We start from the raw sequence: 13168 nt of genomic DNA, 5'->3' as shown, positions 1-13168 counted from the left end.
TAGTACTAAAATTTTAAAATACTTCGATTTTGAGTAAATATTCACCTCAAAACTCAAACAAGAAGGAAGGATACCGTTGGCTTACGCACTGACGTAAATAAATTCTTGAATACTTCGATTTTGGGTATATTTTCACGTGGAAACTCAAAACAAAAAGGAAGAATGCCGTTAGCTTACTGACAAATAAAATAAAAAGGTCTACAATAAAAGTCCGCGATGGTAAATGTTTATGCCATTAAAAACATCTTGTAAAAAAACCCAAGTCTCGCAGCTCAATCTTTCTACCATAAAAAGTTGTGAGATCCATGTATACCAAGTCGGTTAATCTATTTAGTCTCTACTTAAAGGACTTTCTGCCTAAAGTTATTACATAAGTTATTATCATGCCAATATTAAAAATATTTTACGTTTTAAACAAATAGATCGACTTGGACTTGGATTCTGGTGAGGAGTTCGGTTGCTGGCCCGTCGTGCTGTGTAGTGTGATACATACTAATAATCAAATCATGCGATGTCCAAGTGGGGTGACCCATCGGCCTTCAATTCTACCCGCTAGGGGAGAGCGCGCCTGACACAAGAGCGCCTTCAACCCAGGGCCAATTCGCCAGGCATCGGAATCCCGTTTCCGCCACCCGACCGGCCCTTATTATTGGGGCAGCAAGTGCAGGTGCCTCTTTGCGGAGCATAACGCTCTCCGCAAAGGTCTGCACTGCTGTCCACGACCTCTCGCTGTCGACCATCTGTCTAACGACAGCCGGCAGAGACAGGTCGACCCCCACGTCCGCGCGAAACTCCGCGTGGTCTTGATCCCAGGCTGGGCAAATATCCAAGGTGTTACAGTGGTGGTAGATAGCAGACCGCTCCCGACCAATCAGACACAGATACCCTCCGAAACAACCATGTCCGGAGAGCATCTGGGTCAGACGGTAAGTCAGGCTGCCGTGCTGCCTCGCCAACCACAGTCCTAACACCGGACGGACTGCCTCGACGGTTCTACGCGCAGCAGTTCAGCAGCCAACTGCTTTGGGACAGCCTTTGGGACCACTCTTTTATGGAGCGCTGACACAGCTCATTTCGGCGCGTTGCGATCTCCCTCAGTGCCAACCGGTGACCCTGAGCCACGACCTCCTCGCGCCAGAAGAACAGCGACGCGACGCCAGGGTTTTAGTCCCAGGTCCCAGGGAATGGAATTAAATATTAAATCATTTAAATTAAACAGATTTATGTACATAGTGTACTAAATTTGAATTTAGGTTCAAATCAAACTACAATTCCTTACAAGGTTCCTGTGCCAAGCTCAAGCCAGATGTTTTTATCATTCAGGTAAGTCATTAGTCCTATAACAAATTGTTAAAGTTTCGTTTATACCTTTTATAACCAATCGTAAAGTTTTGACATGTACCTTGGTTTATACCTACCTATGTTAAAGCTTTCATGACCATATTGAATTAGTGTTCTTTTAAGTATTTGACTGATAAAAACGACAATCAATTGAATGAAACTGGCAAACGATATCTATTGTTTTAAATTTTTTGTGTTTTGACAATTTGATTTTTACATGGCTATATGATATATTTCACATCCAAGTACCTATCTAATCCAATCTATCAATCCAGAGATATTATTAATTATGTTCCAAATTCACAACGGCTCTTATATAATAGACTAACAAAATGGATGGAGAACCAGAAGGGTTATCTGACACAGGAACCAATTGTAACTTGGCGTCCGCCACAGAATCGCTGTCTGACAAAAATCAGGCTAAACTTGACTCATTAGAGAAAAAGGCAGTACACTTAAGGTAATTACAGTACTTCTAACAGCTTATTAAGCATCCATCTTCAACGGTTGTTTTATGTACCTATTTTCAGAATTGATCAAACATAAATACTCTCCTCATTGTTCACATTGTATCGTTCATAGGTAGGTAGTATCGTAAAAATAATCCCGGAAAATCCCTGTTTTCTGTTGATTTGATATCTGTAAGTAACTGAAGATCCTATAAACTCATTTATGTCAATAGATTTTAAAAACCTAATTAGCCAGATATAAAGGTAGATAGGTAAAATATAATAAATATCAAGCTCACCCATTTTCTACATATATAGTCACTAGCTGTGCCCGCGACTTCGTCTGCGTGGAATAGTTATTTTGGGCATCATTGATAGCTAATTATCCCTATTAGGTATTATCACTATTAGGTAATTTGTCCCGTTTTTTTCACATTTTCTATTATTTCTTTGCTCCTAATAGTTGCAGCGCGATGTAATATAGACTAAAGCCTTCCTCGATAAATGGTCTATTTACACAAAAAGAATTTTTCAATTCGAACCAGTAGTTTCTGAGATTAGCGCGTTCAAACAAACAAACTCTTCAGCTTTATAATATTAGTATAGATATACGTACCAACTCATTACCTAATTACTTTGACTTGATAAGTCATTTGTTTGTTACAGATTGGTTCTTGAAAAAGATTTCAAAGCAGCTGATATAAAATGGAGCTTATTTGTAGCTGCAGCATTTAGCTTTAGATATGAAAGTTGCCTTCGACCCTTCCCTCCCACTTATTTAAAAAATGGAATCAAAGATATGGATAATTTAGTAAGTCCCTTATTTGAAAAATCACACATATATCTTCCCGCGATTCAAACTGCATCTCCATAAAAACGAATCATAAAATAGCGGTAAAAAATTGAATTAATGACAGAAAGAAATTACTTTTACATTCACACCCTTTATATTTCAGCTAAGCGTCGTGACCGACGTACCAGCTTTGGATCTAGTATTACAGCAATTAGATAATCTGGAAAACTTGACACACATAAGCGACATAATTGATTTGCTTTTTTACGTACTTGTGCGATTGAAAGAGCCAAGTCTGAAAACAGTTCCGCCAGAAATAGTAAGTGTGCAACGCAACTAAGTGCATAAATGTAAATAAAACATTATAGGTACCTTCGAGGGTTGATAGAGCCAAGAGCCCGCAAAAACTGAAAGTCCACTTTCAACTGTATAACTTAATTATATTATTTATTAAATAGTTGTTAGCCCATCGCGTAAAAGTAGAAACCCAATTTTTTTAGCCTATCCCTCCTTTTACAACATTCATGAGGATGAGATGGAGTGGTCCTATTCTAAAGTGCCGGTACCATACTGCACGGATTAGGCATGTTACAGTCTACCCTGGGGTAGTCCTAAGCCGAAAATAAAATCGTTACCTAATAAAGTTCTATTCATTTTTGCACTCGATCATACCTACTACCCAAACAGATCCAATTTTGATTTTTTTCAGCATGATACTTTAATTGAAAGCCTTCATTTTGGAAGGAATGCACCAAGACCCCAACATATTTTCCAAGTAAACTACTCTTACAAGTCAACTACTGAAGCTAAATGGAAGGAATTGGCTAAAAATCATCATATATTTTTTGCATTCCATGGAAACCGCTTGGAAAATTTTTATACGATTCTGCATTTTGGTTTACAACAACATTTAAATAAGGTAGGTATCTGCCTGCTTAGGTATTAATTTTTTCTTAGTCTGAATTTTGTCACTAGGTAATATCTGCCTAAACAATTTTAATTCTAAGTATAGTCTTATGATACCCAAGCAACGCCTCCATTGATTGACGTAGCCTGTATAATATGTATTAGTGTGTGAGTGATATCTAACCACCAAAAACATTTTTATATGCCAGAACGAGTTTTCGTAGCTTACCGTACGAAAATCTGTTATCAGATCTCGAATAAAGCCAAGCTCTTAATACTAATAAAGTGGGCAGATCTTATAATATCAAATCTATCATCAAGTCAAAAAGCTGAACGTTACCTATCAGTCTTTTCAAGACTGTTGGCTCTGTCTTGTAGGGTGCAAGGGATATAGACGTGACTATTTGTATGTATGTAGATCTTATAATGAGAATAGGCTTAGGGTCTCGACGACCCTATCGCCCTCTGTGGAAGGGTTACCTTCCCAGCGTCTTCTCAAGCGTCTTGTGGGGAAGCCGTTGGTTAGTTGTGACACCACGGACCCTATCTCCTGGGGAACACAGAGACATGGGCTATACACACACATACACACAGTGCCACTATCCCCGCCTCTGACTTGCCTTGGCCGGCCGGCCAGACTGGAGTCGCAAGAACAGATCGTATGCTCCAGAATGGAAGTGTTTTGCACGTAATGGCGTAATTGCGGGAAAACTATCACGGGGCATACCTCGTGCTCGTGAAACTGGGGCCGCACCTCTCTGCATCCTATAGCTGCTTTTGACGTGTTGCGCCCTGGTCGCCCCATGATGACTTATTAGGCTGTTATATAGCCAATGAGCAACGAGTCACCATCTGCGTAATCAAAATTACGTAAGATATTTTTGGGGCAGATGTCCATATTATGTCTCTCCATAGCCCAGCAATCCGGTCCACTAACATCCCATCCGCATGACCCAGTCCAAGTAAATCCCTTGCTGGCAATAGTTTGGCAGCTGTGGAGGGCTGTCCGTTGGTGTATATCCCAATGGTTCATCAAGGGACAGATCTCCATAGCTACAGCCATCTCACTTTAGAACAAAAGGTACCAAAGGACCTCTTCATGATGGCTTCGGTCCTATGAACGCCTCCCAAATGATCGGGTCCCTATGGGCCCGTACTCATTCACATAATAATAATAAATTTATTTATTGACCGACCATTACTGCTTAACAGCAGTAAATACTTAATATTTAAGTACGTATAATAATTTGCAACTGTGTCTGAACTGTATTTCAGTGCTCGTTCTGTACAGCCAAGATTCATATCTTTGAATACCATCTTTACCTGGCAAAACGAACAAAGCACTAACAACTCTAGGCTAGTATGGTCATAGTATCTGCTTTTATTCATACAGATTATAAATGTCAATCAAGGGAAAGGCTCATAAAATTGGGATTCTTCTTTTCGACGCCACTATTTGAATCTCGTTTTGGTTGAACGTACCTATGGCCGTCTATCTTATCGAAATTGTTGGCTCTGTCTACTACTAGTTTTAGGGATAAATACATTATGATTCTTTGAATTAATGTATATTCCTTCATAGATTTGGCAGCTCATTGCTTTCAAGCGGAGTAGGTTTCTTATCTTCAGATAATGTTAGGTCATATTTATAATCGATCAATGGCTTAAAGAAATAAACATGTTTTTATAGAATACAATGCTGGGAAATGGCGTATATCTATTGCCTGAGGTGAATGCATCGCTGCCATATAGCCATGGTGGATTCGGATGGGGCGCAAGCTGCATCGGTGGTCATCTATCTTGTGTCGCTATGTGTGAAGTTATCGATGCTCCTGAAGGAATAAACTATCAAAAACCAGTATCTAATGAAGGTAAGACAACATTTATCCCTACATTATCTTTGGCTCTATAAATATCAAATAAATTAGGAAGTAGATAGCTTACTACCCATGTATTGTAGAATAAGATTTACAAAAAGAATCTTAGGTACTATTTTATTTTATTCATTCATAAAACTTACAGCTACGAATAACAATTTAACAATTACTGTGGTACAAGTTCCTATAGGTTTAAGGTGTTATTTTAATCATCGCATCATGTAACAAGCGGAAAGGGCAACGATGAAAATCTTTTTTCTACACTCTTACAGCACCAACCATTTTTAGAGGACAGAAAATGCGACACTAAATGCTCGGCAGTCTTTAATATGCCTATTGGCTATAACTACTCCCTAAGGGAGAAAGACGTGATAGGGGTATGTATGTGTAACTACTATTATATTTTAAGGCGATGGGCTGTTTGACGACAAGAAAAATAAATATGCTGAACAAGGTTATGACGGAACAACTGCGCAATACATCGTTACTAATTGCGAGTTGGTGAGGCTGCGATATCTACTGGTTTACGCCAAACAACCAACATCAATGCGGTTCCCAACTATAGGATCAAACAGAAACGGTGAGTAGCTGTTTGGTATTCTTAACTTGGCTTAGCATGTTATTTGCTATGCAGAGGAGTAATGCTGCCTTTTAGAAACACTACTTGACTTGTTAGAAAAACTACTTGACCGATTTTGATTCCGTGCGAAATGAAAAGTTATACATTTAAAATTTCATCAAAATCCTACCAACGCAACGGTTCGAACTTATCGAGTTACAAACTTACATCATTATTTACATACACAAAAATGTATATTCGCCCCAAGTTAATTGGTATTGATTGCAATTTTTCTAATTTAGGAGGTGGCTTCAGACAGTGGCTTTCCAGGCATAAATTATTTTCGATTTTACTTGGCTACGGACTCATGTTAGCAACTATCGGCTTTGCAAATAACCAACCCATCCAGTATTATTACAAAATTTTATTGAAAAAGCTGGACATTTACAGTAATGTCAAAGTGTGAGTGATAATTTCACCCTAGGTATGAGGTAAACGGGTACAATTTCAATCACGTTTCCTGCGAAATAAAAAGTAAGTACTTAGTTACCTAGGACAAAATTCATGTTATCAATCTCAGTGAGAAAATTATACTTATGAAATATTTTGTAAATTAAACGTGTTATATAAAAATTTCATGAAATATACATTTTCTATACTCATCTGTACTTTTTGAAATAAACAAAAAACAGTATCATGAAAATTTTAATGCAATTGTCACAATGAACGAAATTGTGGAATTTAGAACAATGGTCAACATCGTTACGGTGCTTCGCCACGGACAAGAGCAGAATCATTGCACGATCTAATTTTTATTGTGTCGAATGTTCATCCAAATATAATGGACTTCCAGTTCCATCATTTTGATCATATGAACGAACGTCACGTTCTCAAATACGGTAACTTTATAAAGGTATTAAACTTTTTATTAAAATATGTTTCCATTGAATAATAATTTATTTTTAACGTGGTGTTTTTTCACGATTACATACAAAATCGTTATAACCCAAGAGCCTGTAGCAATCATACCGCAAGGAAGAATAGTTGGGGTAAGACAATGTTTCATTTGTTTCTTGGACTAGGTTTTTACAAAATTATTTTATTCAAGGTCAAAAGTTATTTTTATAAAAAGAAAGAAAAATGTATTTGGCGCAAGATGTAACATTACATTGATCATAAACATATAACAAGTATTTTACTTTTCACCTTATCACATTCACATTTGGGCACAATTTATGCAATACCTACATAGTAGGTAAACGCAAGGCTTACTTTGCGGAAGTCAAAAGGTTCCATAACAAGGTCTTGTCCATCTTTGTGCCAAACTTTCATAAAATTCGGTCGACTTAGGAGTGGTTTGCCTCTTTCAATGGGCAAGCAAATAGGTAACTAATCAAAACTCAAATTAGATAGGTATTGATCATTTTGTTTGAAAGCACACAATGTGTGTAGGTGGATATTGATCGTTTTTAAATATTACAGATAAAAGTTTATGCAGAAGGAACCCTGAACCCCATAGAGATATTTTTTGGTGTGCCATATGCAATACCACCGGTCGGAAGACATAGATTTGCAGTATGTTATTTCAAAATTAATGTGAACTGACAAATGAGTAAAATTGAAATAAATTCATTTCCTAAAAAAATAATTTTTTAGGCACCAGAAAGACACTCCGGCTGGAGACGTACATTCTTTGCCCATCGAATGCCACCATTATGCCCTCAAGTTGGTTTTAATGAAAATGACAACATAAGCGAAGACTGCCTTTTTCTTAATATATGGACATCACGGGTAATATATCTTTACATATGTCGCTGTCAAGTGGTTAAAATTGCTTTATACTTACTTATTGCACAGCTAGGAAATTGATTGGAAATTGGTACTCATATCCTTTCAACTAGGTACACGATTCGTTTAAAGTTAAATCAAAAAAGCTTAACAAATGGGCCAAATTATAAGCCGCCATAGCTTTCACCCGTAAAAGTAAGTTGTGTGTTTACTCTTGCACTTAAATAAAGATTTGAAATGAAAGAAAATTAAACATTTGAAATGTAAGTGTAGTAGTTCAACCCCTTCTGAACGATGAGGCCCAACTGCGCATCATCCATTACCTAAATAAACTTGGTTTCGTAAATTATTCATACCTACCTCAATCGGAAACAAATATAAAATGTGCACTAATTTATAAAATGCTAACAAATAACAATTTATGATTGAAACTGTTATTAAACTACCTACTTATTTAAACGTGCCATCTGATTAAAACTTATAAGAAATACCTACCTAAGAAGGTACCTAACCTAATGGCCACGAGTTCACCTGCTTTCGTTTTTATTTCGAATTTTTTGCGAGAATTCGAAACAACATAATTTGGAAAAATAAACATGCCAGTAAAAAAATATTTTCTATTTCTAAATTACATCATTCCTTATTATTATGTCTAAAAGGTATTCATTTTCTATTTCTTCAGCAAAGTATCCCCCGTAAGTAGTAATATGTAGATTGTACGAGTGACACATATTGAGTACACATTATACCTAGATAATTGTGACACCACTTGACTGCGACACGGTTATGTAGGTACTTTAGTAAATTTCAAAGTATTAGTTATTCGGCGATATTTAATATATTTTTGAACCTAATCATTTGAAATTGTTTCAGATAGCGTGCAGATGGAAAATCGCTACCTGTGCTAGTATTTTTTTATAGCGAGTCGTGGTTACATGGAGGGATCTCGCTCCCATGCCAAAAATTGGCAGCAGAAGGCGTTGTAGTCGTTACCGTTTCGTACCGCCTTCACCTTCTTGCTTTTTTTACGTTAAAATCTTTGGCAGCACGCGGAAATCTAGCCCTTCTAGACCAATATTTAGCTCTTTTATGGATACGTGATAATATAGCGGCATTTGGCGGTGACCCTACTTCTATAACCTTGGCAGGACATTCCGCTGGAGCTGACAGCATTCTGTATCATTTGGCATCCCCTCGATCAGTTGGTAATTATCACTGGAATATTAATCTTACATATAAAATTCTTGTGGCACAATGTTCGCTCCTGTACTCCTCTGAAACGGCTTGACTGATTTTCATGAAATTTTGTGAGCATATTGAGTAGGTCTGAGAAAAATGATTAATGTTAAAAGGTTCTTAATAATGATTGTTGGCCCATGCCAACATCTATTTTCCATACCCCTTAGTGATAAGGGTTGTCCAACCTTAACATTTTTTTAACTAAAAATTACTTTAAAATTACATAATTACTTATATGGCAAAACAACGCCAGGACAGCTAGTTTACCTATAAAACTACACAAGGTATTTTCTCCAATAGGTCTATTTCAGAGGGCAATTCTTATGGCTCCCACGAATCCTTGGAATCTTTTAGAGGATAAAGATGCCAGCATGACAGAAAGAAGCTCCAGGGAGACCGCAAAAAACTTAGGGTGTAATGGACAAACAGACCAGGAAATATTACAGTGCATGAGGTCACGATCATTGGCTGATATTACGGCATTATACTCTGTAAGTAATAAGACTTATTCAAAAATAAATATGAGTGTATTTTACATGGTTCTGATAATTTCTGATGGTACCATAATAAGGAATCCTATTTGTTATCTACTAAAATTTAACGAGCAATAACTGTATATATCCTATAAGTATTAAATACCTAACTATGTACTATATTTACTTGCATTCTCGAAACCGACTCGAACTAAATATATATCTCGAACGATCTCGTTGCAATTTGAATTATATCAGGGTCATGAGACCCAGCAAAAAATAGATTAAGCTGGGTCTCCTATCTGGGAAAATTAGTTTTTCGTATATTTTCACTCAAAATTATTTTTCCATACATGTCATCTATAATTAAGGCGCGCGCGAGCGCTTATTTCACATCACCCGTATTTATTTATTTATTGAATAATGATAATGATAGTTTAATTTTTGGATTTTGATTTTATTTTGTTTTTGTTTATGTTTTTTTTTGTTAATTTTTACTACTTTATGATAGGTTTTGATATTTTTACTATTTTTTGGTGTTTTTTCTTTATTTCACAATTTTATATTATTTTTCTGGTGTAGGTACACCGAGCACGGCTCGGTCAAGTATCAATTTAATATTTTATTATTCTGGTGGTGGTAATAATTTAATTGATTATTCTGGTGGACATGAACATGAAGTCTTAAATGGCCTGCGATAATCTGATTTTTTTTTATATGAGAACGCGAGTTGGAGTAGAACATTGCACCCAATACCTGATGACTTTTTACCTGAGTCAGAACAATATTTGCCAACAGCATTGTCAGCAACACTGTCCACTAAGCAGGTCATGCAACTTGACCTACTTTTAGGTGCTGCAGACCTTGAATCTATAAATTTCAATGGTAAGTATTTTGTACCTAATTTCATACCACCTAATAAGTACTTACACAACATTTCACTAAAAATGCTCTTAGGAATGTCAAATTAGGTTTTCTATTTTTATCTGCACCTAAGTAACATTGGTAAAAAAAGTAACATTGGTTCCTAGGTATATAGTTACATTTATATATATTTAGGAAGAAAGTGGTTTGTGTTATTCATGGTAAAATTATTATTTACAGATGAAACACACGAACAACTTTTAAATCAGAGTTCATCACGGATCTACGAATACGCTACAAATGTTGTAATTCCGAAATTATTACAGACTCTTTCCATAAAATCATCGGAAACATTATCTACGGTCGGTAAACAATAAATTTAAAGCCTCTTACTAACATAAAATTAAATGCTTAAAAAAGAGAATTTAAACCAACCAAATATACATAAATACTAATCTGCCTTCTAGCAAGCCATTAATGCAAGCATAAAGCCCGAATTTTAACATTTTGCAGATGACTCAGGCAGTCCTTTGGGAATACTGGGGTACGATGAAAAAGAATGATGTAGAGCGAAATTCTATTCAAGCTTTAGAAAATCTCGCGCTAATGGAGACTGCCGCAGTATGGGGATCAGGCAACGCTCTTCTTGCAGCCAAACTTGCTCGAAAAGTGTCCAGACTCTACGTATATCGCTTTTCGCAAACGTCTAAAGTTGATCTTCGCGGACGACCTATTAATTATACAGGTAGGCATGACGATAAAACCTACACAATTATCACCCACTTATCTAGAAAAGCTTTATTCTGAAGTGGAATTTTTTTGCTCAGAAAAGAGCTTCGCTTTAGTTATGTACTTAGGTTTGAAATTTGAAAATATGGTTGAAAATTAAAAAAAAATCCATCTGCAAATCTTCTATTACAGCATTTCTTTACATATAAGTATGAAAATTTGCAGGAGCAGTACATGGTTCAGACTTATTAGCGCTTTTAGGGGACACTTTAATGCTTCAAATTGCTCGACGCCCTGCTACAACTGAAGAAAAGCAAATTTCAGCTTTATTTCAACAGTATATTACACAATTTGTTAAATACGGGTAAGGTTGCACAGTAGGATAATAGTACCTAGTATGTTTATAAGAATATCATATTATGTTGATATTGTGTAGGCACTTACTGGTCTATTGCCCTATTTTGTAAAGTTTACTCTACAATAAACTTAATACTTTATAGATCTCCTGCACGAGACGACGAGTGGACACGCTACAAAGTCGGAAATGCAAAAATTCATGAAATTAGTTACAGAGCTGATAAACGCAGTACTGCTAGAGATATTAGTTTTTGGCTTCAATATCTACCACATTTGGCAAATATTAAATCGTCTTCAGAACACACAGAACAGTTAAAATTGGAAAAGGGTAATTCTTACACATAATATTATATAGGGACCTACCATCGAAAAGGTAGGTAGGTCAGAAACTAAAAGCTTAATAAACCTACTTACATTGAGAAAAGGATGGTATAATATAACTAATATGGTATATATATACCCATATATATTAGGATATACCTACGTACTTTATCCCAAGTAATCCCATAATTATATGGACGAATAAATATGTATAGCCTGTAGACGATTATGTTCACAAAATGTTATTTTTTTCTTCCAGATGAAAGCCGGTTACGTGGAGGTGTGTTTGCAATGTGCGGTGTGACTGTTATTTTGTTAGTCTTACTCGTTATCAGCGTTTTTTTGTTACACAGAGAACGAGCTCACCGATCATATACTACTGACAATATGCATCATTGATATTTGTATTTTGTGCAGTTTTAAAACAGAGCAACGCGATCTGATTGATGATAGGTATGATACAGTTGAAAAAAATAAAATTTATTTCAGTATATTAAAATGAATTTATTTAATACTAGCAACCCGTTCATGCTTCGCACGGGTATTTCAGTAGGTGTATAATGTTGAAACTAAGTTACTTATTTCGACTATTTAACTCAAGAACTTATTTCGAAAAATCACAACTAAAACTTGCCAAAATACTTATTTCGACAAAATTACCATAAAAATTATTCACAAGTAAAAATAGGCAAAGTATTGGGCTTAAATAAAGAAGAATATTTAGTACTACCTACGTCGAAATAACCAAATCAAATAAACTAACTCTTAAACTACCTACCTAAATAACTTAAGGTAGGTATATCTATCTACTAAACAAAGAAGAAATTTCAACTTTTTCTAATAGTCTTTAAAACAATCAATTTTGATGAAATAGGTATCTAATATATCTACTAAACACAACATAAAAATGGGTCTTCGCAATTTAAATTAAGTATTATTTCAAAGACGACGATATCATTAACGCAGTCCAAAAACATCCTATATCATAAGGAATCGCGTGCTATTTTTTTTGGACTATGTGAACATATATAGTTTGCCTGGGGGGCATTAACTATTACAGCGGGACAGTTTTAGGCGAGGGTTTGACGCTCCTCTAACAGCCTTTTCGGCAAAAGCGCGCAAGGGGCTCCCAGGTGGGACGAACCTCGGCCTTGGACTTTGCCTTTGAGCAATGCAATCCCGCAAGCCGATGCAACTCAACCTTACGGTTCTATCTTGACTAACCTTGTCTTAAGGGCCTATCTTGTCGGCGTGAAGCGCCCTGGTACATTGCGGTACCTGGAGAACAAGCTACTGTTCCTACTTTTCTTCGCGCCCTGTTCCGGTGGGTGCGATGAGGACGATATCGATAACCTTGCCTCCTGACGACAGCGGGTCTTCCCATACTCCCTAAGGGGGGAGTCGGAGTGATTGGTCAGGGGTTTTGAATATGAATTAATAAATGAGATTGCAGGGGTTAACAGTTTTCTTTA

The 13168-nt window shown here is 36.4% G+C and overlaps 2 protein-coding genes across 3 annotated transcripts; both read left to right on the top strand.

Annotated features, from left to right (window-relative positions):
- The first annotated feature begins 1037 nt into the window (after positions 1–1037).
- LOC106135457 (protein mono-ADP-ribosyltransferase PARP16) lies at positions 1038–6541 on the top strand. 2 transcript variants are annotated; one of them, XM_060950778.1, is made up of 7 exons: positions 1038–1323; positions 2457–2601; positions 2747–2902; positions 3293–3502; positions 5180–5360; positions 5776–5946; positions 6228–6541. In XM_060950778.1, exons 1-7 carry the CDS (start codon positions 1307–1309, stop codon positions 6389–6391), a joined length of 1044 nt encoding a protein of 347 aa, XP_060806761.1. In that variant the 5' UTR covers positions 1038–1306; the 3' UTR covers positions 6392–6541. The 2 variants fall into 2 exon arrangements, with proteins under 2 accessions (XP_060806761.1, XP_013191204.1); XM_013335750.2 differs by lacking the exon at positions 1038–1323 and adding an exon at positions 1590–1801.
- Positions 6542–7292: 751 nt separating this feature from the next.
- On the top strand, positions 7293–12095 carry LOC106135423 (acetylcholinesterase). The gene is made up of 10 exons (XM_013335713.2): positions 7293–7500; positions 7582–7716; positions 8591–8918; positions 9253–9443; positions 10148–10310; positions 10530–10651; positions 10803–11034; positions 11244–11382; positions 11519–11703; positions 11956–12095. The coding sequence occupies exons 2-10, from the start codon at positions 7630–7632 to the stop codon at positions 12093–12095; spliced, it is 1587 nt and encodes a 528-aa protein (XP_013191167.1). The 5' UTR covers positions 7293–7500; positions 7582–7629.
- The last annotated feature ends 1073 nt before the right edge of the window (positions 12096–13168 follow it).

This window comes from Amyelois transitella, chromosome 3 (assembly GCF_032362555.1).
Source record: "Amyelois transitella isolate CPQ chromosome 3, ilAmyTran1.1, whole genome shotgun sequence".
NCBI lineage: Eukaryota > Metazoa > Arthropoda > Insecta > Lepidoptera > Pyralidae > Amyelois > Amyelois transitella.
This window is presented reverse-complemented; position numbering and strand designations above follow the sequence as displayed.